We start from the raw sequence: 27,850 nt of genomic DNA, 5'->3' as shown, positions 1-27,850 counted from the left end.
ATCCATGTGGATCCGTGCTTTGTAACCACGTTTTTGAGCCATTGCGGCCCCACGCAACAGTGGGTGGGTGATTTTTTTTGGTGGCGGCATTTTGGACATGCTATGTGATCTGATGGTGAATTTGGGGTGATCCAATGCAAAAATCCTGAGGATCCATGTGCTTTTACCTCCCCCCTCCCAGGCAGCCTCCTTTATCGCTAGAGTCCCTTATCTTCCTCCCAATCGCTTACCGATCAGCTGTTTCCTTTCAACACCCCCTTCCCTCTTGTTTGCCTTAGTGTCTTTTCCTTAGCTGGAGCAGTTTTTTGTTCCTCCTTTTCTTCTAATTTCTCTCCTCATTGCTTGTTTTAGTATTACTGTCTCCTCTCCTTGCAAGTTCGCTGTCTTTACCTCCCCGCTCCCAGGCAGCCTCCTTTATCGCTAGAGTCCCTTATCTCCTTCCGATCACTTGCCGATCAGCTGCTCAGCAGCTTTGTTTCAACACCCCCTTCCATCTTTCTAAAAAAAAGAAGAAGCACGATCTGCTTTTCGCCCCTGGGTAATTCGGCTCCAGGGACCACGCAGTCACTCCATAAGACGCACAGACATTTCCCCTTACTTTTTAAGTGCATCTTATGGAGTGAAAAATATGGTATATTCATATAACCAATAGACCACAGGGCGGTTTCCAACGCCCATCTAAGCTTGGTGCTCCTGTGTCAGCAAGTTCCATAGTTGAACTGTGTGATGTGTGAAAAAAGACTTTCTTTTATCTTTCATCTGTTCTGAACATTCCAACAGGCTCCTTTGGATGGTCCCAGAGTTCTGGTTCCGCTTTTCCATGTTACCAAACGCTTGCAAATTTTCAGAACTGCATAGCTCAGAAAAAAAAGTTTTTGAAGGCCCTTTTGTGGAGGGGTGGGGAGAGAGAGAAGGCACCTGTTCACAAACCTCCCCACACCCCACGGAAATATTGCATTTTCCCAAAATGACATGCAAAATGAGGCCAGACTTGCGGCGCTCTCTTGCCTTGAAAACAGAAGCATCTCCTGTGTGAGAGACAGACTGAAAAGTGGAGCTCTGTTGACTTCTGGGCTGCCTTGTGGAGACATTTGCCTCTCTGGAAATGCATGTTTCCCCTCTTTTGTTTCCTTTGCTCCATGTTTGCTTAAACAAAATAGAATCAACAGAGCACTTTAAATTACAGGAAGACAAACTGCCCCCTTTTTCTCAGGCGGCAGCTGTACAAAGCTCAAGCGAGCGGCCACAGAGCCTGTTGCTGTTCAAACAGGGGGCCCTGCCAGCCCTTCCTACTGGCAAGAGGCGAGGAGGCAAAGAGAGTGGATGGTGCTGATAGGAGACGCAGGTCCTTAATGCAGGCACTTAGTTGGACTTTCAGAGAATCATAGGATCGTAGAGTTGGAAGGGGGACCCCAGAGGTCATCCAATCCAACCCCCTGTAATGCAGGCATCTCAGCTAAAGCATCTGTGGCCACCCAACCTCTGCTTGAGAACCTCCAATGAACGAGATACCTCTGCCACCTTCTGAGGTAGAGCAGTGGAAGCAGCTACCATCTGAATAGGCATGATTGACTGCCAAAAGCCAGAAATTGATATATGCCACATTTTCCCGTGTATAAGACGATATTTTTTCCCCATTTTTTAAAATTTTAAAATTGAGGGGCGTCTTATAGACAGAATGTTGCAATTAAATATACAGTCATACCTCGGGTTACAGATGCTTCAGGTTGCGCATTTTCGGGTTGCACACAGCGCCAAACCCAGAAGTACCGGAACGGGTTACTTCTGGGTTTCGGCGCTCACGCATGCGCAGAAACACTAAATCGTGCTATGCGCAGATGCACCGAATTGCGACCCGTGGGTGTACAGACACAGCACTGCGGGTTGCAAATGCGGCGGGTTGATAGTTTCTAGGGGCATGGGTGGCGCCGTGGGTTAAACCACAGAGCCTAAGGCTTGCTGATCGGAAGGTCGGTGGTTCGAATCCCCACGATGGGGTGAGCTCCCGTTGCTCGGTCCCTGCTCCTGCCAACCTAGCAGTTCGAAAGCACGTCAAAGTGCAAGTAGATAAATAGGTACTGCTCCGGCGGGAAGGTAAACAGCATTTCCGTGCCCTGCTCTGGTTCGTCAGAAGCGGCTTAGTCATGCTGGCCACATGACCCGGAAGCTGTACGCCGGCTCCCTCAGCCAATAAAGCGAGATGAGCGCTGCAACCCCAGAGTTGGCCACGACTGGACCTAACAGTCAGTGGTCCCTTTACCTTTAAGGTAGTTTCTATGGGAGTATATTGTATTTAATTATGGGGTATCAGAGTTTTTAGGGGGCTAACCAGGCTGGGATAGCTGGGATAGCAGGCTTGTTTTTGAAGGTCTGATGTGGATTTTTTTTCAATTTCGTTGTCCTGTATGGGACAATGACAATAAAGATTATCGTATCGTATCGTAAAACCACATATCCTAAAGACACCTCAGTCTCCGCTGACTTCAAGCAAACCGGACCTGGCTAAACTCCCAGCACCCCTGAACTCTCCCCGAGATAGGAGTGACATGTGACAATACTCTAATAAATAACCAGTGCCTGGTTGTAGCCAAGAGAGATATTCTTTCTCCTACGGTGCCTCCTGTCATGTCTTGCATCCACACTTCAATGTTTCACCTTTTTCCTCTGCAGGGAGTTGCGGAGGCTGAACTGGAGAAGGACATCAGCAGGACCCTGAAGTTCATGATCCGGTCGATCCGGAAGGAGGTTGGTGTCTCCTGCATGTGGGGTGTTGGGGCAGGAGAGGATGTCCTGGGATGTCAGAGGCACTGCTATTTACGTCTGGGCTCAGGTTCTCCCTCCTGCTGAATTTGATGCTGTTTGTACTTTGTGTGTGTGCAGGAGAGCAAGGGAAGGCCGAATGTGTTGCAGAAGTCCTTGTGGACGTGGAGGGTTTAGTTTATTTTCATAATTTATATTAGATTTTCTGTTTTACAATTTTAAATACTCATTTAAACATCCTTGCAATATCAGTGACTTCCCTTCTTCTCTTTCCGTGGTTCATTTTGCATACCATAAATCCCTGAATATTTAACATAGACGAAACCATTCAGTATCCCATTATTACATCCTGTGATGGGATGGTGAGCTGCTTGTGCGTAAAATCCTGATCCCTCAGAGTTTGGCTAAGTCCCCAAACCTCTGTCTGTGATGGAGCTCCTTAAGCATGGCTCCATCAATCGCTCGTTGAATCGGACAGTGGGCGTTTACGGAACTTCTTCCAGCATAAAAGCTCCTTAACGGAAACGCGTCTTCTGGACTCTCGGCGTGACAGTTTCCGCCGAGGAGTGGGTGTCCCTACGGGAGGTCCTGAAACCTCCCCACTGTTCTCGCTTGAAGTGTCTCTGAGCCCTCCCTCCGACTCACTTTCCCTTGGAACTCCACTTCTCCCCCTGCTGGTCCCCTCCTCCGCTGAGTGGTCTCTCTCACCCTCCATGAGCCCTTTCACCTCCTTCGTCTCAGATGACAGTTCCCTGACATCCACCTCCCCTCCAGGGCCCCCTTCACCCCCTTCCCTCCACTCCTCTGCGGGAGGCGAGGGAGCAAAACCCCTGAAGGAACCTCCCTCATCTTCCGAAGTTTCGAACACTTCCCTCCACCTTTTGCTGTTTCCGGTTTCCAAGTACTCCTCCTCCTCGGAGTCTGTACCTCCTTCCAACTCCGATTCCCTGAATCCCTCCAGTTCCTCCTCATCGTCGGTGGTGCCAAAGTACTCCCTCCGGAACCTCGCTACTGGCTGAGGTTTCCTGGGGAACCTTTGGTGGAACGTTTCGATCAAGATCTCGTCATGGACCTCCTCTGCCTTCACCCAGGTGTTTTCCGACTCCGGTTCCCCTTCCCACGCGACCAAATACTCCACCTGATTACCCTTCCACCTGGAGTCGATGATTTCCGCCACATAGTTGCGGCTTTCCCTTTCTTCTATGGCTGGCCCCCGTGTGGATACCCCTTCACCTTCCCCCCTGTATGGTGACAGTAATGACCTGTGGAATACTGGGTGCAGTTTCATGTGGTTCGGTAACCGGAGTCTGAAAGCCACTGGGTTGACCTGTTGTATGACCTCAAATGGTCCCAATCTTTTGGGTCTCAATTTCTTGCAACCCCCCTTGAACGGCAATCCTTGGGTAGATAGCCAGACCCGACTCCCCACCCTAATTGTTTCACCTTCCCTTCTGCTCTTGTCTGCCTGCCTCTTATATTCTTCTTTGGCCCTTTCTAAGTTGTGTTGGAGTTGACGATGGATCGCTTCCATTTCTTCTACAAAAGGTTCAGCGGCCGGAACACTCCATCTCTCTCCTCCTTCCCCTGGAAACGCCCTGGGGTGGCACCCATAATTAGCCAAAAAGGGGCTCATCCCGGTGGACACATTCTCTGCATTATTGTAAGCAAATTCCGCTAGTGCCAACTTTTCGACCCAATCGTTTTCTCTGTCATTGACATAACACCTCAGGTATTGTTGAAGGATACCGTTTGCCCTCTCCGCCTGCCCATTGGTCTCAGGGTGCCTGGCAGTCGAAAAGTTGACCTCTACGTGCAACAAGCTCATAAGCTTCCTCCAGAATCTGGACGTGAACTGTTTCCCTCTGTCGGAAACCAGCCTCAAGGGGGCGCCATGCAGCCTAAAAATATGTTCTACAAACAATTTCGCTGTCTCTTCCGCCGTGACTGCATGTGAGCAAGCTACAAAGTGACCCATCTTAGTTAACTGGTCTACTACGACTAGTATGGCGGTTTTCCCCTGGGATTTGGGCAGATCAGTCATAAAATCTATCGACACCGCCTCCCACGGTCGTTCTGGTGTGGGTAACGGTTCTAATAACCCCGCTGGTGCCCGCCTTTCTCCTTTGGCTCTCTGGCATTGGTCACACCTTCTCACATACTCCCGTACATCCTCCCTCACCTTGGGCCACCAAAACTCCCTGGTCACCAACCACATGGTCTTGTGTTGCCCAAAATGCCCCGCTGTGGGATTGTCGTGCAGCTATTTGAGTACTCTCCCCCTCAATTCCCCTTCGGGTATATATAGCGCCCCTTTGTAATACAATGCCCCGTTTCTTTCTTCAAAACCTCCGGGGTCTTCTCCCTCTCTCCTTAAACCTCTGAGCTTATCCTGGGCGTACTCATCATTTACCGTTCCCTCTACCAGTTCTCTTTGCCCCACCCAGGCCGCACCACACACCCAGTGGTCCTCTGGGATAATATGTCTCTCTTCTGGCGCTCCCTCCCCCTCCAAATATTCAGGTTTGCGAGAGAGAGCGTCCGCTCTGATGTTTTCTGGACCTGGCACATAGCAGATTTCAAAATGGAATTTGGAGAACTCCTGGGCCCATCTCACTTGTCGTTGGTTGAGCACTCGTGCCGTTCTCCAATACTCCAAATTCTTGTGGTCCGTACACACTTGCACCTTATGCTGTGCGCCAATTAGTAAGTGTCTCCATCTCCGGAACGCTTCGTGAATGGCGAGTAGTTCTCGGTCATATACCGTGTAGTTCCTCTCGGATTTGTTCAGCTTACGCGAAAAGAAGGCACACGGTCTCCATTCCGACTCATTGCTCCCTGGCTGAAGCAGCACCGCCCCCACCGCCCGGTCTGAGGCATCAGTTTCCACTCTCATGGGTTTTTGTAAATCCACATGCAGGAGCTGTTCTTCCGAAGCGAATGCCTTTTTCAATTCCTCAAAAGCGTGCTCCGCCTCCGCCGTCCAAACGAATTTCTTCTTGCTGCTTAGACAGTCCGTGATGGGAGCCGTTAAGTGGGCAAAGTTCTTGATGAATTTACGGTAAAAGTTCCCAAACCCTAAGAACCTTTGCACATCTTTTTTCGTTTTCGGTGTCTTCCATTCCAGCACCGCCTGGACCTTGCCTGGATCCATGGCTAATCCCTTGTCTGATAGGCGGTACCCCAGGAATTCCACCTCCTTGGTGTGGAACTGACACTTCTCCAATTTCACCCACAACTGGTTTGCTTGCAGCTGGCTCAGCACTTCCCTGACATCCTTTACATGCTGCTCCTCATTCTCTGAATATATCAGCACGTCATCGAGGAATGCCACGCAATTCTTGTAGAGCAAAGGTCCCAGTACATGGTTCATGAGCGATTGAAAACAGGCGGAGCCTGCTTGTAATCCAAAGGGCATAACAAGATATTCGAAAGCCCCTAGGGGGGTGAACATCGTTGTCTTCCATTCATCCCCCTTCTTTATTCGTATCAGGTTGTACGCTCCTCTCAGGTCCAGTTTCGTGAATATCTTTCCCTTCCTCACCCTGGTCAAAATGTCATCAATCCTGGGCATGGGGAAAGTCACTGGTTCTGACACGGCATTCAGCCGCCGGTAGTCCACGACCAATCTCGGTTTATCCGTGTTTTTTTTGTCCACAAAAAACACTGGGCTGCCCCCCACCGCTCTGGACTCTCTGATGAAACCTCTCTTCAGGTTTTTGTCAATAAACTCCCTCAACTCCTGCATTTCCCTGTCTGACATGGCGTACAGCTTGCCCACGGGGAGCTGGGCCCCAGGGACCAGGTTAATTTGGCAGTCAAAGTCTCTATGCGGTGGTAGTTTATCTGCTTCCCTTTCGCTGAAGACCTTGCTCAGGTCAGCGTATTGTTTGGGCACCTTCCCTTTGTCCGCCACTTCCGTCCCTGCTAGGGAGGCTTTTGCCCCTTCTGGCACCTTCCCCTCTTTGCAGTGTTCCAGGCAATGTGCTGACCCAAAGGAGACCACTCTCTGATGCCAGCCCACTAGCGGGTCATGCAACGCTAGCCAGCTCATTCCCAAAATGACTGGCGCCCCTCCCAGGGTGGCTACATTGAACGCTATCCTTTCGGTGTGCCTTGCCACCCTCATAACCATTGGGACGGTCTGTAGGCTAACTTCTCCCCCCAACAGCTCCCTCCCATCGATCGTGGTGACCTGCAGGGGGTTGCTTAAAGGGAGTGTCTGTATCTGGTGTTCAGCTGCAAACTCCTTGCTCATAAAATTACAGGAGCTGCCTGAGTCCAACAGCGCTTTGGTCTTTAGTGGGTATCCGTTTGCCAGCTCTAGCAACACCTCTATTACTAGGGCTGGTCTTGGAGGTTCCGGAGTGGGCACTTTTACTGCTCCTTGGCCTGTCTGCAGTGCCCTGACCGTGGCAGACAGGCGTTGGCTTTTACTGGCTCCTGGACTTCCTCCTCCTTCCCCCCAACAGCTCCAGCCATCCCTTGCCATTCCTTTCTTTGCGGGCAGACTCTGGCAAAGTGACCTGGCTGCTGGCAGAGATAACATTTCTTGGCGCTCTTTCCCTCCTTCTTCCTCCCTTCACTGGGATTTGAAACTGCGCGCGCGCGCGCTGTTCCAACTTCCATCGGCTCTCCGGGCGGGAAACTTGGTTCTGGAATCTCTGGAATGCGGAAATCCCTCCAACGCTCTCCTTTCCCCTCCCGCTTCTCCAAGGCTCTTGCCTCCTGGCGCGCTCCAATGGTCAGCGCTGATTTGGTCAGCTGGTCCATAGACTCCGCCCTGGGCGCCCGGGAAAGTTCGTCTTTCACCGCCGAAGAAAGCCCCTCTTCAAAGAGCATTTGAATGGGTTCCGCCGATAAGTCCCACCCCAATTTATGTATCAACATTGTAAACTCAGTCCAGTACTCACGAACCGATCGGCTCCCCTGTTTGCAAGCCATCAATTGCCTGCGCACCAGTCCCTGTTCAATCTCGCTGGAAAACATCAAATCCATGGCGCGAAAAAACTTCCTCGCGTCCTTCAGCATGTCACTATTCCCTGCCATCAGGGGCCTCACCCAGTCTCTCGCCCCCCCTTCGAGATGGCCAATCACAAACGCCACTCGCGATGCCTCATCGGGAAAGTCGTTAAACTGCAGTTCGAGAGCATACTGCATCTCTGTCCTAAAGGCTTGGTAGTTCCTGGGGTCCCCCCCAAACTTCTGCACCATTCCTGGCATCTTTATTGCTAGTGTAGCGCCTTTTGCCTTTTCTGCATCCTGCGCCCTCCTTTCTTCTAGCCTCGCCGTTTGCATTGCTAGCTGGAGTTCCAACACTCTGTACCTTTCTTCCAGACTTGGACTTTCTCCAGCTCCTGCTGCTCCTCCGGCTCCGGCTGGGTTGCTCATGATGCCTCTCTGCACAAGCTGCTTTCAGGGACTGTCCGATTGCTGTGATGGGATGGTGAGCTGCTTGTGCGTAAAATCCTGATCCCTCAGAGTTTGGCTAAGTCCCCAAACCTCTGTCTGTGATGGAGCTCCTTAAGCATGGCTCCATCAATCGCTCGTTGAATCGGACAGTGGGCGTTTACGGAACTTCTTCCAGCATAAAAGCTCCTTAACGGAAACGCGTCTTCTGGACTCTCGGCGTGACAGTTTCCGCCGAGGAGTGGGTGTCCCTACGGGAGGTCCTGAAACCTCCCCACTGTTCTCGCTTGAAGTGTCTCTGAGCCCTCCCTCCGACTCACTTTCCCTTGGAACTCCACTTCTCCCCCTGCTGGTCCCCTCCTCCGCTGAGTGGTCTCTCTCACCCTCCATGAGCCCTTTCACCTCCTTCGTCTCAGATGACAGTTCCCTGACACATCCCTCAAAACTTATTTACACGGTTGAATTTATCTTAATGCCACCAGTGCTTTCAGCTGTACACAATTATTTCCAATATATTCAGCAAACATTTTCTAATCTTCTTTAAATGTATGTTCTTCTTCTTCTCTTATGTTAAGTCTGCAAGCTGCGCATATTCCGTCAGCTTAAGTTTGCCATTCTTCTTTAGTTGGGACCTTGCTCGTTTTCCATTTTGGGGCCAACAAAACACAGGCACAGTAGTGGCATACATAAATAACCTTTTTTGACACCTGGGAATTTCTGTGTGAATTATCCCCAACAGAAAGGACTCTGGGGTTGTTGGGGTTTTTTTTGGAAAAGTACTTTAAAACATTTTTTTCAATTCATTATGGATCATTTCCCAATACTCTTTTGCCCTTTTACAAGTCCACCGCATATGAAGAAACATTCCCTCGACCTCCTTGCATCTCCAGTTTAATGGGCGAGTTTAGTTGAATGGTGGGCAGTGCCTTACGACCTCCAGGGCTGATACAGAATGGAGGGGGCTCCGTCAGACTTTGTTTTTTTTTTTTTAATGAAATATTTATTAGGATTTTCAAATTCAATACAAAAGAAATAAAAAAAACAAAAAAATACAAAAAAAATAAAAAAGGAAAAATTTAAAAACACATAAAATTCCATATTTTCATTACCATATTTCCCAGACTTCCCCACACTTCCCCTTCTTGCATTCCAATTCAAGTTGTTTGTTCAACAAGTTCTTATCCCCAATTTTTAACCTTTTTATATTTAATTCATTTTTTAAAAACTTATTTTAACTTATAAACATCAATATTTGTACCTCAATACACAAATCTTTTTCCTAAAGTTGACCCTGATTCCATTCCACGAATTTCCCAATTTTCATATTAATAACCAAACAAAAAAAAAAGACAGATCATAATTATACACCCTTTGGATTCTCAAACCCCACCACCCCCTTTCCCGGTTTCGATCCCCAACAAATGTCCAGTTTTAATCTTCTATCAGCCTGGAGATCTCACGTCCGAGGCTCTTAATTCTCTCTCAGTTCCTCTCTGCTGGTTTTTTTGATAGTCCTTAATATTAAACTCCAAATTTCGGAGGAGCTCTGTCTCAATAAAGTCCAAATTTCTTCCAGCCAGACCTCCATACTTAAAAGCAAGGTCCAAAAGTCCAATTGTCACCAAGACTCCAGCTTCCACTTTAATCAAATTTGTAATCCATAGATCTTCAGGTCTCCACACAAAGGAATCTCTCCATTCTTCCTTCACCAATTTAAACCAGAATTTCATCATCCAGTACTTATTTTCCTTTGTAATCATCCTGTCAGGCCTTTGGTTTGATTTTTTGTTTCCCTTTTTGAGCATGATGTCAGGCCTCTGGCTCTCCTTTGTCATTTGCAAGGTTACAGCTCCTCCTTCCTTCTCCTCAGGAACAACATATATCTCTTTCTCCACACTTTCAGAATTCTCAAAGTCCTCTTTTTGTCCAGCTGCATGGGCTTTGCCCCTCCACATGACTGCAGAAACTGAATTGCATCGTGCAGATTTGGCCGAACCTGTATCATTCCCCCCCCCCCCCATTTTCTTTAAAAAATTTATTGAATTTTATTAATACGAAAAAGAAAAAGTACATTCTACCAAAACAGAACCACACAAAAATACGCTATTATTTACACAAACACAAATCCTCCCCCCCCCATTCCCCTCACATCACCTTGACTTCCCTCCACTACACCACAACTTCCTTATTTTTAAATTCTGTATGATCCTTGCACTCTTTAGATTTTGAATTTTTATCTCTTTATAACATTCCTAGATAATGTTGTGCTTTCCACTTTACTCCTTTAATCTAAACATATCATTGTCTCATTTTTATTTGGGCTGAAATATCCAGCCTTCCGTGGCTTAAAAGCTGGGTTACGTTTGCTCAGATTCATTTATTTTTTTGACTTTCTCTTGAGAATGCTGAGCTAAGTGGCCCATCAGTTCTGACTCTAGCACAGGGGTAGGCAACCTAAGGCCCGGGGGCCATATGCGGCCCAATCGCCTTCTAATTCCGACCCATGGACAGTCCAGGAATCGTTTTTACACGATTAGAAGTGTCCTTTTATTTAAAATGCATCTCTGGCTTATTTGTGGGGCCTGCCTGGTGTTTTTACATGAGTAGAATGTGTCCTTTTATTTAAAATGCATCTCTGGGTTATTTGTGGAACATAGGAATTCATTCAATTCTTCCCCCCAAAATAAAGTCCGGCCCCCCACAAGGTCTGAGGGACAGTGGACCAGCCCACAGCCGAAAAATGTTGCTGACCCCTGTTCTAGCAGATCTCTTTCCCAGCTCCTCTCCACCTCACCTCTTTGCCTCTTCACCACCACCAGCCTACTGGCTTGACTTCTGATCATTCAAAACGCTTTCCTTGCAGGACAAGATAAACGGCCCTTCGCTTGATGTCAGGAAATGCCGGGAGCGAGGTGAGAGAACACAGCAGCCGGGCAGGCGCTACAGCAGTTCCCACGTGATATGGGGTGCATGCATTTGGGCGTGGGGTGCAACAGGGGAGAAGGAAAACCTTTTGCTCCCTCCCTCATCATGTGCTGGTCCCGTGGGTTAACTGTGAGGCGAGGTCCGAGTCCAGGTCGAGGGTGCAGTATGGAGGCTGTCCGTCAAAGCTGAAGCTGGATCCAAGGCATGGAGTCAGGTGAGGTCAGGAGCTCCAGCAGAACAGGGTTCAGGCAAGAACTGGCTACCAACAATGTTGCTCCCGCAACCTGGGACTGGGGCTGGCTGGCTTTTATCTGCCCCGAGGCATAGGGCGGCCCCAGTCCACAGGTGACTCGCCTCTCCTGGCCTGGAGGCGAGCACTCCTCCTGCAGGAACTTAGTTCCCTCCGCCTCTCTGCCCTGAGCCTCTGCAGCTCAGGAGAGGATGGAGGGTTACCGGACCCAGAGGCAACCTCAGCTTCCTTTGACGGGGCTGAGAGTGGAGCACCTGCAGGCAATGGTTCCTCCATCACCTCAGGAGCCAGAGCAGACTCAGCTGGTGTCTGCACCTATGGATCAAGCACAGGTGAGGACCCATCAGGCTCAGGCCCCAGCCCTGGCTCAGCTGGTTCTGGAGGCGGGGAATCCTGTGCAGGCTGGGATCCCTCAGGTTCAGCCTCCGAGTCCGAATCGGACTGTGCGGTGGGAGATTCAGGGCAGACAAAATAAGAAACTTGCCAAGTGCCTATGGCACCCAAAGGGTGACCCCTTAATGACTGTTGCAGCTGGCTCCTCTTGCACGTTGTTTATTATCATTATTATCGTTATAATCATTATTATCATTAATTGAACCACGGGTCTCAGGGTGGTTCACAGAATAAAATCAAGATATAAAAACCACAAAATACCTAATATATGGTTACCAGATGTCCCCGTTTCCCGGGGACAGTCCCCGGATTTACAGATTTGTCCCCGGACAAAATCCGTCAACGGTATGTCCCCGGATTTCATTTGATGTCCCCGGACTTATATTTTAAGTGTTGTAGATTTATTAGTAGGGAAAGAACGTTGCGTGATTGGTTCAACGGCACAAGACACATCATATGGGGACTTCCAGCGAGGCAAAATGGTGGGCGCCACGGCAGCGAACAGCTCCTGAAGCCAGCCAGAGCCAACTGCGCTACCAGACTGGCTCCAGGCTGCTGAGACTGCTGCTGCCGAGGGGGAACCGGGGACGCCCGGCGCGTCAACAGGGGGAACCGCTGACACACCCACCCACCCCCCGCGACCCAAATCGAGCCGGGAGCAAGAGCACCCGGTCGACTGCCCAGCGACGCACCAGGGCCAGGAAAACCCTGGAGCTGATGCAGGAAGAAGGAGAGGAGAAGGAAGAGACAGAAAGAGAAAGAAGAAAAAAAGGGGGAGCCCTGAACGTGTCGCGCCACTGCCGCTGCCGCCGAGATGGAGAGGTAGGAGAGCACCAGGAGGGCAAGGACACTTGGCTGAGCCCAGGCCCGGCCCGAGCCTACTCCACAGTAGCTAGCACTCCGAGAGGGCAGGCCAGGGCCCAGAGGAAGGCCGTGCGACAGAGGAGACCACAGAAGAGATAACTTTTTAATTTAATAATAATAATAACTTTTTTTCTCTTTTCAAAAAAAAAAAGTGTCCCCGGATTCTTTGAAAAAAATCTGGTAACCTTAACCTAATAAAAACAAAAACAACAACCCAACAGCCAGCCCCACCCCACCCCCACAAAAAACACATTTTAAAAGGGCACAAGCCAAGGTTTGCGAACATCTGGCTGCCGGATAGTTTCTGGTCCCAGTTCAAAGGGCTGGTTTTGACCTATAAAGCCATAAAAGGGTCAAGACCGCAAAAACTTAAGGACTGCCGCTCCCCATATGAACTGACCCGGACCCTGAGATCATTCTCTGAGGGCCTCCTTCATGAGAGGTCTGGAGGATGGCAGGACAAGAACGGGGCCTTTTCTGCAGTGGCTCCCCGCTTGTGGGATGCTCCCCCCAGGGAAGCTCCCCTTGGCACCTTCATTATGCACCTTTAGGCACCAGGCCAAAACATTCCTCTATAACCAGGCTGATTGACATCCAGTGCCCTTTTAAATGTGTTGTGGGAGGACGGATTATTGGTTGGGTTTTGTTCTTACACTTGTACCTTCGTTCTCAAACTTAATCCGTTCCAGAAGTCCAAAGCGTTCCAAAACCAAGACGGGCTTTCCCATAGAAAGTAATGCAAAATGGATTCCTCCGTTCCAGACTTTTAAGAACAATCCCTAAAACAACAATTTAACTTGAATCTTACTATCTAACGAGACCACTGATTGATCCATAAAATGAAAGCAATAAACATTGTACTGTAGTCACACAATCAATCAATCAATGACAAAAACCAAACAAAAAAAGCCGCAAAAACAAAGTGGCAAAATAAATAGCAAAAACAGACAGGCCTCAGTGTAACACTTAAAATGGAAGCGTAACACTCAAAACGGAGCACGTTCAGCTTCCAGAACAAGTTCGCAAACCGGAACACTTACTTCTGGGTTTGCAGTGTTTGGGTTCCAAGTTGTTTGACTACCAAGGCGTTTGAGAACCATGGTACCACTGTACTAGCTTTTAGGGTATGGCCCTAACAGGTTGGGCATTAAAAAGGTAAAGGGACCCCTGACCGTTAAGTCCAGTCTCGGACGACTCTGGGGTTGCGGCGCTCATCTCTCTTTATTGGCCAAGGGAGCCAGCATTTGTCTGCAGACAGCTTCCGGGTCATGCGGCCAGCATGACTAAGCCGCTTCTGGCGAACCAGAGCAGCACACAGAAACGCTGTTTATCTTCCCGCAGGAGTGGTACCTATTTATCTACTTGTAGTTTGACATGCTTTCGAACTGCTAGGTGGGTAGGAGCAGGGACCGAACAATGGGAGCTCGTCCCATTGTGAGGATTCGAACTGCCAACCTTCATGAATAACATTAAATAACAGTAGCGACATGCTCAATCTAAGCAAATTAGGCAGTGATCGCAGCTGACTAACTGGACCCCATTCCGTTCTTCCTCAACAACATAGGGGCGCTTTCAGCTTGTGAGTTCCCAACTTAATTTTCCTGCTCAACAAGTACAGGTGTTCAGTGAATTTAAACTCCTGGTGGGAGAGTCTGTTCCAGCCCTTGCAAGTGTTGACTGTATCTCCTTTGTCTGTTCCGGTGATCCCAGAGCGTGGCCTGCTTTGCGCTGACACAATGCCTTAGATCTCAAATCACACATTTGCAGAGTGTGATTTGAGAATTATTCAGGGGAGAGAAAACAGTTGGCATGTCGCGCCACGCTTGATGGTTTGCAGACGGATGCAAATGAAGTGTAGGAACCGAGAGAGAGGCTCCTTGTGCAAAGGTATTTGCTGTGCAGAAACTTTGGGTGCTTCTAGATGATCTGCTTGTTGAGTATTCAGCCTGATTTGTTAGCAGGGAGATTAGATGTTGTTGGTTGTTTAATGAGCATGCATTCCGATTTGTTTGTGGGGAGGTTATATGCCATTGCCTCAAGCAAGTCTTATCCCAGGGCGTTTCTCCATTACTGCAAAGCCCAATCTCTAGGGAAAGTGGGTTTCTTGTGCAAGACCCTCCAGTCAATTCTAATTATGCAGCCTGAATCTGTTGTTTATATGTGATTGAATCAGAAAAGGGCAACCAAAACCATAAGAGGATGGAGCAACTCTCCTCTGAAGGAACGTTGTAGCATTTGAGATTTTTTAGTTTAGAGAAAAGGTGAGTGAGATAGAATTTTAGAAAATGATACATGGCACGGCTAGAGAGACGCCCTCTCTCATAGCACTAGAATTTGGGAACATCTGATGAAGCTGACTGTCAGGAGATTTAGGAAATACTTTTTGTGTTTTTTTAAAGGACATATTCATGCAGCGCATAGTTAAATTACGGAACTCAATCCCACAGAAGGCAAAGATGGCCACGAACCTAGATGATGATGATGATGATGATGATGATTTATTTATACCCCATGCATCTGGCTGGGTTTCCCCAGCCACTCTCGGCAGCTCCCAACAGAATATTAAAAACGCAATAAAACATCAAACATTAAAAACTTCTCTATACAGGGCTGCCGTCAGATGTCTTCTAAAAGTCAGATAATTGTTTATCTCCTTGACATCTGCTGGGAGGGTGTTCCACAGAGCGAGCACCACCACCAAGAAGGCCCTCTGCCTCGTTCCCTGTAAGCTCATTTCTCGCAGTGAGGGAACCGCCAGAAGGCCCTTGGAGCTGGACCTCAGTGTCTGAGCTGGACGATGGGGGTGGAGACGCTTCTTCAGGTCTGCTGGGCAGAGGTCGTTTAGAGCTTTAAAAGAAGATGAGATGAATTCATAGAGGAGAGGGCTGTCAATGGCTGCCAGCCGTGATGGCTATGCGGCGCCTCCACAGTTGAAGGCAACAGTGCTTCCAAATGCCAGTTGCCAGAGAGCATAAGAGGGGAGAGGGCTCTTGGGTTTGAATCCTGCTTGCTGGTTTCCCAGAAGAAGCATCTCGGTGGCCACTGTGAGAGCAGGATACTGGACACTCTAGGCCAGTGTTCCCCAACCTTGGGCCTCCAGCTGATTTTGGACTACAACTCCCATCATCCCTCGCTAGCAAGACCAGTGGTCAAGGATGATGGGAATTGTAGTCCAAAAACAGCTGGAGGCCCAAGGTTGGGGAACACTGCTCTAGGCCATTGGCCTGGTCCAACAGGCTCCTCTTGTTGGACTTGCATTCACTACGACCAAGCTACTCCTCCTCCGGCCGAGTCCTTCGGAATCGCCTCCGACGATAATTAACAACCTGAGCCTCTGATAAGCCTCCAGGCATGTTCCCCATTCAGCAGAGTTTCAAAGCGGCAGAAGTGACGAGATTGAAGAGCTACATTGCAAAGACTTTTATTTCTCGCTATGCAGACAGAAAAGAAATAAACATGCTCTCTCTGTGAAAGCAGAGAGCAACTGAAAAACAAAGGAACAGGAAACCAGTAACATCACATCCGTCTCCTGTCTTCCATGAGACTTCCAACAGTCTGGAATCCCTGGAATGTAAACAGAGTCTTGTGACTCCAAGAGCATTGCACAGTGGAAACACACAGAAACCAACACCTCTTACGCTCTTATAAATCCCACCCACAAAATAGCGACTGTCTGGAAGTGCCATTTTTTGCTCAGGCCCCGCCTTTTGCAATTAATTATGGCCACGAAAGCATTACTTTCATTCCAATCTTCCTTCATTTGCACCACAGGAGGACTGCTGAAAGGACTTTCCGAAGACGCACCCTCAAGTTCTCTCCTGCCAGAGCCTGTGCTGCAGTACTATCTCCAACAGTTTCAAAAATCTGGATTTAGGTGAGTGGCAGGGAGGGGATGAAGCAGGAGTAACTTTGGCTCTCATTTATGTAGGAATAGATTTAGACAGTAGGAGAGGATTTATTGTTTAGTTCTTATCCTTCCTTGTGAGATCAGCAGAGTACCATCCTTTGCATCTTAAACTTGGGAGCTAAGACAAGGTTGACTTAACCATCTAGCAACAATAATCCAAGATGCTTTAAGACAGACTGTGTTTTCCTGGTATTACCTGTTTTCTCCCCCTTAAAAATAGCAATCACACTCCCATTGTTTTGTGAAGAAATAAAAGTAGTATTTACTTACATAATCCAAGTCTTGAAGTAGTACAAAATATACAGTGGTACCTTGGTTGTCAAACGGCTTGGCTCCCGAACAAATCAGCTCCCAAACGCTGAAAACCCGGAAGTAAGTGTTCCAGTTTGCAAACGTCTTTCGGAAGCCGAACATCCGATGTGCCTTCTGCATCTTCCGATTGAGTGCAGGAAGCTCCTGCAGCAAATTGGAAGTTGCCCCTTGGTTTTCGAACAGTTCCGGGAGTCGAACGGACTCTCGAAATGGATTAAGTTTGGTAACCAAGGTACCACTGTATGTTCAAAAATAGTGTCTGAGCTGCAGAGAGAGTTCTGTGAGCAGCAGAGCTCGGACATGCATGTGGGGCCAGCTCGGAAGCATGATGAAGAAAGAAGAGGCTGACCAGGCAGGAAGGAAGGATGTAGTGTTACAGCTTCCTGCCAAGGCAAAGGAAGCCATCTCACAAGGTTCTCTCTAGCAAATTTAAAGGAAAGCTCTGTGACCCTCAGCCCCTTCATGTGCCTGTCTGGCACAATGTGAATTGTTGGTTTGACCAGGGCCATCTGACCCATAGTCTCTAGGGGTGTTGGGCACCTGGGCGCCAGGCTCTCAGAGGCGCCAGGCCGAGAGTCCGGGGCCCGAGAGTTGAGCCCACCCATTGGACGGAGCGTTGCGTTGGGCTCTTCTGCTGTGGTCAGCTCTGTGCCGCGAGTTCGGGGGCGACCGAGCCAGCGAGACGCTGAGGCTGCTGGCTGGCTCCGCCCTCCTGCACGCCTGGGACTGGGCAACTGGGGGGCGATGGGTGGATCTTTGCACCCCAGCGCCGCATATGCTTAAGACAGCCCTGGGTTTGACGGCAATATCGTTGCGCAAGGACTGCAATACAGCTTGTACTTTGGAGCGCCAGTATTGTTAGGATATAGTTCCGTTCCACCGTAAAAGAGTACAGGCATGACTGTTGTGTGCCACATGCCTGTTTACTTTCAGCACAGATCTGCTGGGAACTTCCGTTTGTATAGAGCTTTTGCTGTTTTGCTGGAGACGAAGGGAAGCAGATATGTTTTTTCCTTTGTTCCTGCTGCTGAATAAAAGCTGTAAATATGCTTACACATTTCTCTGTCTGCCTCTTCTGCTGTGAGAAGATTTATTCACTCTGCTGACAGAGCGTGCACGGGTCTCTAAATGTATCTGAGGCTCGTGTCGCTGATTGATGCTGTTCCAAGGGAGACCGGTGATTGTCCGGCTGCCGGCCGGTGGCTGGAGCCAGCTGGGGGCCTGCCTGATGCCCTCGTCTCCCCGGCAGTATCCCAACAGGCATTGCATGTGATGGGGCTCTGTGGGGCTCAAGGATTTCTGATTCTTTTGCGGTGGTTCGCACACTGCAAGGGGTTGAACCGGATGGTCTTTGGGGTCCCTTCCAACTCTATGATTCTGTGACTGGCCTCTTATGAGCCTCCTTCTCTTCTCCCCTTCGCCTCTTTCAGAGGACCACTGAACTGGTACCGAAACATGCAGGCGAACGTGCGCTGGGGATCCCGTGCAAGGAGCTGGAAGGTAAGGGATGGAGAAGAAGTGACTTCCTTGATTTCCCCACCCTCTTGCCCTGGAACAAAGCTCCAAAAGGTCACCGTAAACCTCTAGTGGCCAAATGCAGTAGATCTTCATCAAAAGGTTAATCTCAAGCACAGATTTTGCCAACCTGGTGCCCTTCAGCAGCTGGAGGGCACCAGGTTGGCACAAGTCTTGAGCGAGCAAGTTGGCACGGGCAGCCTTCCATTCAGGAGAGGAAAACGCACATGAAAAACAAGGAGGGAGTTGCTCTCCTAAATCATTTTCACAGCTAAAATCTGTCTCTTAGATTTCTTGGCCAAAATCCCTCTTGTGTGTTTACTATTTGAGGATAATACTTCATGCATCTGACAGAGCGGGCCGTTCCTGTCCACAAAACCTTATTCCCCCCAAACAACCTATTAGTCTTTTAAGGCACCACGTAACAAACCCAGAAAGCACATCCGCTACTCTGGAATTTCCACCGTATAACCCAAAATATTGGGGTGGGGGGAAGACTGCATCTCCCAAGGGGTTTGGCAGCTGCACACAAGCCAACTCTCCCCTGCCCATTTCTGCAACACGTAAAATCATGCCTGGCTAATCACTGCTTCAAACTGGCCTCCCTTCCTTTTGCATCTTTGAATCTACAGATCAGAGTTCCTGCTTTGATGGTCACTGCTGGGGGGGACGTAGTCCTGTCCCCGAAACTGAGCAAAGGCATGGAAGAATGGGTGAGTGACTAGTGCTGTCAGCCTCTGCAACAGTTGGGTGATGTTTGCCCGCAGATGCACAGGAGTTGCAGGTTGCTGGAGCCGAGCCGTCCTTTTGGAACATCCTTTCTGTTTTGTGGCCTCCTGGGTTGGATTGCTGTAGTGCTCTTTACGTGGGGCTGTCCGCGAAAGACAAAAGTCAGCTGCCGAAGTTATTCGAAACTGAGCTCAAATGAAGTCAAAGGCGTTGAACCACACAATGCCCCTTCCTCTTGCCATCTGTAGCGGCTTCCAGTTCGTTTGATCTTCTGTAGCCCTAAATAATAATAATAATAATAAATATTTATATCCCGCCCTTCCCAGCCAAAGCCAGGCTCAGAGCAGCTAACAACAGTAAAAGAATACAGCATTCCAAAATCAATTCATTATAAATTCAGTCCAAATCAAATTAATGGCAACCATTGGGCTAGAGTTCTGTGAGGATTACAGAAGGAGGGGGTCAGACTGTGCCTTGGCCAAAGGCCTGGTGGAACAGCTTTGTCTTGCAGGCCCTGCGGAAAGATGTCAAGTCCCGCAGGGCCCTAGTCTCTTGTGACAGAGTGTTCCACCAGATCGGGGCCACAGGCAAAAAAGCCCTGGCTCTGGCTCTGGCTGAGGCCAGCCTAACCTCCCTGTGGCCTGGGATCTCCAAGATGTTTTTGTTTGAAGACTGTAAGGTCCTCTGTGGGACATGCCAGGAGAGGCAGTCCTGTAGGTACGAGGGTCCTAGGCCGTATAGGGCTTTAAAGGTTAAAACCATGGATGGCTTCTCCGTGGCGAGAGATCACGAGCGGAGAGGGGTCGGCAGCGGCAATTGGAAGCTGGGAGGGCAGTGCAGTGCTCCTCGGTTAAGAAGCCGAGGAAGAAAACGGAAATGGCTCCAGCGAAGCCAGTGCAGGGTGATGAAAGGAGGGAGAAGGACCACGGTTCTGACTGGTGCAGCTGCCCTGAAAGGGGGCAGTGACAGGCGTGACCCCCAGGCTGCCTCATCGCTTGCTTGCCAGTCAAATAGCACCTCTCCCCGCAACTTACTTTCTTATTTCATAATTTCGTAAAATTTATACACCGCTCGATTGTAACAAAAACCTCAAAGCGGTTTACAAAAAAAAGATAAAGGAATAAAATGATCACTAAGAGAAACGAACAACAATCTAGGACTTTCAGAAAGCTAAAATAACAACGGACTGAAAACTGATTAAAACTCACACCTACTTTCTAAGTATCCGGACAGGCTTGTCTGAACGAATACGCTTTTAGTAGGTATTTAGTATTATTATTATTATTATTATTATTATTATTATTATTATTATTTATTATCCTACGGCTGGCCTGGGTCGTAACCCGAGTCTTGTCTTTCCAGATTCCACATCTGAGCCGTGGGCACATTGAAGAGTGCGGACACTTCACGCAGATGGAGAGGTAAACATGGAGCCCGCTTCCCCTCCTGCGGTTTCCAGCAACTGCCATCCAGAAGCATTTCTGCCTCACAACTATGGAAGCGGAACGTAACCACTGTGTGTAGCAACCATTGGTAGCTTTTTCTTCCTCCGTGAAGTTGCCCAGTCCTCTTGTAAAGCCCTCCAAGTTGGTGGCCCTCGCTGCCACCGTTTGACTCTGCGCTGCGTGAAGAAGGACTTCGTTTTCTCAGTCCCAAATCTCCCAACATTGAGCTGCGTTGGCTGCCCACGAGTTCTGGCGTTAGGAGGAAGGGGAGACAATCTTCTCCTCTACCCACTTTCTGTGGGTGAGTTATGGAGGTACTCTGCCTCTCAGGTTCCGTTTCGCTCCTTCCCATCAGGGAGAAACCAATATTGACAGCTGCACGTCCCTATTCTTCCCATCACCTCCCATCACCTTGCTGACATAGATCTGTATAGTTAAAGCTATGGTTTTCCCAGTAGTGATGTATGGAAGTGAGAGCTGGACCATAAAGAAGGCTGATCGACGAAGAATGGATGCTTTTGAATTCTGGTGCTGGAGGAGACTCTGGAGAGTCCCATGGACTGCAAGAAGATCAAACCTCTCCATTCTGAAGGAAATCAGCCCTGAGTGCTCACTGGAAGGACAGATCCTGAAGCTGAGGCTCCAAGACTTTGGCCACCTCATGAGAAGACTCCCTGGAAAAGACCCTGATGTTGGGAAAGATGGAGGGCACAAGGAGAAGGGGACAACAGAGGACGAGATGGTGGGACAGTGTTCTCGAAGTTACCGGCATGAGTTTGACCAAACTGTGGGAGGCAGTGGAAGACAGGAGGGCCTGGCGTGCTCTGGTCCATGGGGTCACAAAGAGGCAGACACAACTAAACGACTAAACAACAAAAATTCTTCCCAGTAGAGTGATGTGTGCCTGCAGACCTCTAGGCCACTGCAGTGAAGGTGCACTCTAAACCAAGCCCCCCACCAGCTCCCCTCACCAAAGTTTCCTTTGCACCAAGTTCTTCCATGTCTCTGTGTGTGTATATGTGCAAGGAGGTGTTTTATTTCTTCCATGAACACCCACCCCGCCTCACCCCCTTCCTGCCCCCATTGTTCATCCGCGACCCATAAACCTCCATCTCATCCTAATGTCACAGCAGCTGTAAAAAAATAACCCAACTATCAACGCTCTCTTGAAGACCGTTAAATGAGCCGCTGGGTGGAATTGCCTTTCGGCAGAGACATCCCCCCACTGACGGGACAATAAATTCTGGCGCAGGATGAATAAATCGGGGCGGGAAGCGGGGACAGCTCAGCTCTGAGTAAGGGTCAGAGTCGTCTTTCTTTCTTGCCTGCTCCCAACCCCCACATCAAACTTTACAAGGAGGTATAACATCTTGCCAATTTAAACGACATGGTGGAATATTCTCCTGGATTTATGGGGTGGGAATTAGAGTGGTGGGGGGTGAACACAGTGGTAAAGGGCACATTGTATCTAATCTGCAGGTGGATGCAGCACCTGGGCAGAAAGACCGCTGTGTGCATGTGCAGACGAGAGAGTATTTCTTAATGCAGCACACGGTTAAACTGTGGAACTCCCTGCCACAGGAAGCAACCTGTTGTTGTTTAGTCGTTGAGTCGTGTCTGACTATTCATGACCCCATGGACCAGGCATTCCGGTCTTCCACTGCCTCCCGCAGTTTGGTCAAACTCATGTTCGTAGCTTCAAGAACATTGTCCCACCATCTCCTCTGTCGTCCCCTTCTCCTTGTGCCCTCCATCTTTCCCAACATCAGGGTCTTCTCTTCTCATGAGGTGGCCAAAGTCTTGGAGCCTCAGCTTCACGATCTGTCCTTCCAGTGAGCACTTAGGGCTGATTTCCTTCAGAATAGAGAGGTTTGATCTTCTTGCAGTCCATGGGACTCTCCAGAGTCTCCTCCAGCACCAGAATTCAAAAGCATCAATTCTTGGGCGATCAGCCTTCTGTATGGTCCAGCTCTCACTTCCATACATCACTGGGAAGCAACCTAGATGGCTTTAAAAGAGGACTGTGCAAAGAGGAGGAGAGGGCTATCAATGGCTTCTCACTACAATGCCTGCGCTCTTCCTCCACCATTGGAGGCATCGATGCTTCTTAGTACCGGTTGCCGGAAACCGGAGAAGCAGAGACTGCTCTTGTGCTCAGATCCTGCTTGCGAGTTTCCCAGGGGAGGCATCTGGGTGGCCACTGAGAACAGGAGGCTGGATTAGTTGGAGCCCTCAGTTGCCCTTCTCTGCATCCTCCTGTATGCCAAGCCAGGATGTGTGCCGGCAGTGTGTCAATGCCCCTTGCTTGTCTGGGTTGACGATGGCAAAGTGTGTGTGTGTGTGTGTGTGTGTGTGTAGAGTCGTACCTTGGTTCTCAAACACCTTGTGACTCGGAACATTTTGGCTCCCGAATGCCGCAAACCCAGAAGTAAGTGTTCCAGTTTGTGAACTTTTTTCGGAAGCCAAACGGACTTACGGAACAGATTCCTTTCGAGAACCAGGGTACGACTGTATAAACCTCTGGAATGTACCCTGCTGTTCAAATATATGAATCGCATCCATTGCTCATCTCACTTTGCCCCTGGACACACGCACTACTGGCGAGTGACGCACAAAAGGGTTGCCCATGAAGGCAGGCAGCCCTCCGTCAGAAAAGGTTTCCCCACCCTGGTGTGAAGAGTTAGCCTTGCTGGCTAGTCTTAGCCATTCCCTCAGTTGCCCAGAGCTGGATTGTGGTGCAAGGCTTTTATCCCTGCCTAATGCCTAAGGGACGCGGGTGGCACTGTGGGTTAAACCACAGAGCCTAGCACTTGCCGATCAGAAGGTTGGCGGTTCGAATCCCCGCAACGGGGTGAGCTCCCATTACTTGGTCCCTGCTCCTGCCAACCTAGCAGTTCAAAAGCACGTCAAAGTGCAAGTAGATAAATAGGTACCACTCCGGCGGGAAGGTAAACGGCGTTTCCGTGCACTGCTCTGGTTCGCCAGAAGCGGCTTAGTCACACTGGCCACATGACCCGGAAGCTGTTCGCCGCCTCCCTCGGCCAATAAAGCGAGATGAGCGCCACAACCCCAGAGTCGGCCACAACTGGACCTAATGGTCAGGGGTCCCTTTACCTTTAATGTCTTTCCCAGGTCACCAGTGCAGGACCTGGAGGGATGCAAAGGGATGAAGCCGCTCTTAAGAGTTGCAGGCTGGACGTTCAGAAAGGCTGGAGCCATTTGCAGGCACCTGGTTGAAACATTCCCCACAAAACTTCGAATCTACCCACAAAGTACCTGCTGCCCCTGCCCCCGGAACCAAAGGCCCAGTAACTTACCTTAAGATAGAGCAGGGGAATATACAGAGGCAGAGTCTCCGAGCCCCACGGGCTCATCTGTGCCCCCATCCCTGCTGGAGAAGGGACTGGAACTTCCAGGATCTTTGGCAGGCAACCGGAGAGGATGCAGAATGGGACCTTTTTGCTCCTGTTTCACAGTGAGCTAAGCCAGTGACTTGGTGTGTCATTCAGACTGGGACTCACATTTAAGCTTCCACACCAACAGCTCATAAGGAGAGAGGCTTGTCAGGAGGTCCTACACACGAGTAGGAGTCCGGCAGAGACACAAGCCCGACTGGCAGGTTCTCTGCCTCCTGATCAGTCGTTCAGGAGATTCAATAACTTTTTCCAGTCCGAACATCACAGCCTCAAAGGCATCGGCACACTTCAGGATCAGCAGAGTATAGGCAGTCAGCGTTCAGACTCAGTAGCGCAGCATTTTCTCTAAACTATGTTTATTTACATATATACACTTGGAGCATCGTAACTCAGCTCCTCCTTCTTCAGCATCAGACCAGCAAAGAGAAAGAACAAAGGACAAAAGTCCTACATCACGGAAACACAGTAATATAAACATCCTGTCTCCGTTACTTCCCACAATGTGGAATGAAAACATACACCGTCATGTGATAAAAACAATCCCATGACTGCAACACGGGAAATGAATCCTAACAAGGCTAACCAAAAATTCTGCTTCCTATGGCATGGTAAACCACATGTTGACTTAGCTATGTAAGGCACAAGGCTAAGGAAGGTGGAAGAGGAAAGCAGCTTCTGGGTCCTTTGCAGGATAGGACAGGACAGGACAGGACAGGACAGAACAGAACAGAACAGAACAGAACAGAACAGAACAGAACAGAATAGAATAGAATAGAATAGAATAGAATAGAATAGAATAGAATAGAATAATAGAATTAGCAGGGGCAATCTAGCTCAACCCCCTGCAATACACGAATCACAGCAAAAGAATCCCTGACAGATGGACACCCAACTGCTCTGTAAAAACCTCCAGTTGAAGGATTTCACCACCTTCCAAGGGAGTCCCTTTCACTGTCAAACAGCTCTTGCCACCAGAAAGTTCTTCCTAAGGTTTAGCAGGAATCTCCTTGTCACTTGAACCCGTTGGTTTGGGTCCTACCCTCCAGGTCAGGAGAAAGCAAGCTTGCTTCATCTCCCAGTTGACGGCCCTTCAGATATTTGAAGACGGCTCTCACATCCCCTCTCTCCGTCTTCTCTTCTCTCTGTTTGTGCGATCCCTGTAAAGCCACAGTTTACTGTGTCGTGCAAACCCGGCCGCTGTCACTGTGGTTTGCAAAAGGGCAGCTCTAGTGTGCTCATGGCGAAAGTGAGATGCAGTCCAGCTCCATTGCAGCTCCTGTTCCCAGGGAGCACGCCAGAACAGCTCCCTTCCACCCTGTGCATTGTCTGCATGTTCTTTCCCCGGTCACACTCCTCCACACATGAAAAGGAGCATGGAAAAGCTATGCCGCGTGAAAAAAAAATTGCAGAATGTGGCTTGGCAGCAGTTTAGTTCCTGTGGGCACCGGGTTAAGGTCTTTGTTTTTTGTACCTGTTTCCTCTCAGGCCTGCGGCTTTGAACAAGATCCTCATCGAGTGGTTGCAGGGCGTTCACAAGGATGTGCCACTACAGTCGATGGCCAAGCTCTAAGCAGGACCCGGCAACAAACCTGGCTCAAGCGCTGGCGGTTGGCTTTGGAAAGAAGCCATTGCGGATTTGCTCTGAACGGCTGTGGGTGCTTTCGGAAACAAAATGGATTTTCACGTTGGTGGCATGGGAAAAATGTGTTACAGTGGTACCTTGGTTTTCGAACGTCTCCGTTGACGAACGGTTCGGTTTTCAAATGCCATAAACCCAGAAGTAAATGCTTTGGTTTTCAAACACTTTTCAGAAGTCAAACATGCCACGTGGCTTCCATATTGAGTTTTCCATTCTGAGGCTTCCATATTGAGATTTCCGTTTTCAAACATTTCGGAACTCGAACGGTCTTCCGGAACGGATTACATTCCAAAACCGAGGTACCACTATATAATGTAATTCATTCTTAACAACAGAAAATGGACTAACAATCATGTTTTAATAGCACAAAGCCCAAAACACCAGAAATAGCCCCTTCCCCACAAGTTTTCAGCTCATATTGATTCTGCTGAAAGTTCGTAAGTGAGAATAATTATATTTTTAAGAAAACTGTCCAAGATAATTCACCTGGCTTAAAAGTTTCGGGTCTAACACACCATGGTTTATTGGACTGAGAATAAGCACTTCCTCCTCCTCCTCCTTGAATCAAAGAATTGTAGAGTTGGAAGAGACCCAAAGAACTATCTAGTCCAATCCAGGCACCTACCTGAAGAGGAGGCCTGCTAGTTTGCTGAAGTACAGTTCCCCAAGGACATGCAAGTCAGGATCTTATGGTTCTTTTTTGTCCTACAAAAAAGGGGGGAGGGGGTCAAACCACAATCAAACCATGGCTTGCAATCTGGGTCAGTCGGCAGCACTTAAACCACTGTTTACAGGTTCCAGCATCAGAGGGAAACTGGCTTAACAAACCCAGGATGCTGATTTGTTGTAGTGCAGCAACATTTGCAAGGCCACAGGTTCTCCACCCCTCCTGTAAGATTTTGAAGATTTGGTTGCAATTGTGTAAGCCCAGAATAATAATAATAATAATAATAATAATAATAATAATAATAATAATAGTTTATTATTTGTACCCCGCCCATCTGGCTGGGTTTCCCCAGCCATGCTGGGCGGCTTCCACAAAGACCAAAAATACCGTATTTTTCGCCCTATAGGACGCACTTTTTCCCCTCCAAAAATGAAGGGGAAATGTGTGTGCGTCCTATGGGGCGAATGCAGGCTTTCGCTGAAGCCTGGAGAGCAAGAGCGGTCGGTGCGCAACGACCCCTCTCGCTCTCCAGGCTTCGCGGACCTCTTCGCAAGCAGCGGGAGTGCTCCCGCTGCTTGCGGAGAGTTGCCTGCAAGCCGAAGCCTGCGCGCGCTGAGATCAGCGCGCCCAGGCTTCACGGACCTCTCCGCAAGCAGCGGGAGCCAGCGCTGGGCTCCCACGGCTTGCAGAGAGCTGCCTGTTTGGGGGCTGGGGTCGGGGGAAGCTCGGGCCTCCCCGGCCGCAGCCCCGTGCCTGGGGGCAGAAATAATTTTTTCCCCTTTATTTCCCCCCCAAAAAACTAGGTGCGCCTTATGGGACGGTGCGTCCTATAGGGCGAAAAATACAGTACACTAATATGTCATACATTAAAAACTTCCCTGCAACCCCCAAAGCCAGAGAATCTGTTCATGAAGATTTCCACCAAGTGAGGGTGAGGTTTCTGTGCCCCGCATCTGTGCCCCTTTGCCTTAACTAGGAAAATCAGGACAAATCGTGGAGACTAGGAAAGAGTATTATGCAAATTCTGGGCTCAGAAGTTGGCGTCAGGATTCTAACACAGAGCTGTGCCTAACCGGATATCCCAGGAACTGAGTCTTGGGCCTTCCATGTTCCATGAAAAACATGTGCCTTACTGCTGAACAAAAAAACCCAGCCCTGCCTTATGCTTCTGCAGCTTCAGATTGCCTTAGGAACCATTTTACTGGGATAGTGAATTATTGGCTTATGTTGATTAGAGGAAAGGTCTCTTCCTCTCTGCTTCTTTTATTGCTGCAAGAACTACTTGTAGAAAATCAGTAACTGGAATAAAAAAAGAAGTTTACAAACTGTGTTTCTTTTTTTAAAATTATTTTAGTACGATTTTCATTATTACCATTTCCAAAAATCACATTCACGTTCAAATGCACATTTCCACCGTTAATATCTTTCTTTTAATAAAAACATTCAACAGCTTCCCTTCTTCCTTTAATTTCCCCACCATCCCTGCATATTTATACATATCCATTTAAATAACTTTCTCGCCTTGTTCTTCAGGTTACAGACTCCGCTAACCCAGAAACAGTACCTCGGGTTAAGAATTTTGCTTCAGAATGAGAACAGAAATCACGCGGCCGTGGCGCAGT

The 27,850-nt window shown here is 49.0% G+C and overlaps 1 protein-coding gene across 1 annotated transcript in view; it reads left to right on the top strand.

The window, feature by feature from the left end:
- EPHX2 (epoxide hydrolase 2) overlaps positions 1-27,553 on the top strand; it is a 102,263-nt gene extending 74,710 nt beyond the window's left edge. Inside the window, exons 13-20 of the mRNA XM_083605234.1 lie at positions 2,671-2,745; positions 11,030-11,078; positions 16,370-16,472; positions 18,248-18,317; positions 18,965-19,045; positions 20,424-20,482; positions 25,408-26,616; positions 27,076-27,553. Coding sequence (XP_083461360.1) covers positions 2,671-2,745; positions 11,030-11,078; positions 16,370-16,472; positions 18,248-18,317; positions 18,965-19,045; positions 20,424-20,482; positions 25,408-25,492 — 522 coding nt within the window. The 3' untranslated portion in view covers positions 25,493-26,616; positions 27,076-27,553. The remainder of the gene's footprint in view (positions 1-2,670; positions 2,746-11,029; positions 11,079-16,369; positions 16,473-18,247; positions 18,318-18,964; positions 19,046-20,423; positions 20,483-25,407; positions 26,617-27,075) is intronic.
- The last annotated feature ends 297 nt before the right edge of the window (positions 27,554-27,850 follow it).

The sequence above is a fragment of the Podarcis filfolensis genome, assembly GCF_964270895.1.
Source record: "Podarcis filfolensis genome assembly, chromosome: 3".
Lineage (NCBI taxonomy): Eukaryota > Metazoa > Chordata > Lepidosauria > Squamata > Lacertidae > Podarcis > Podarcis filfolensis.
This window is presented reverse-complemented; position numbering and strand designations above follow the sequence as displayed.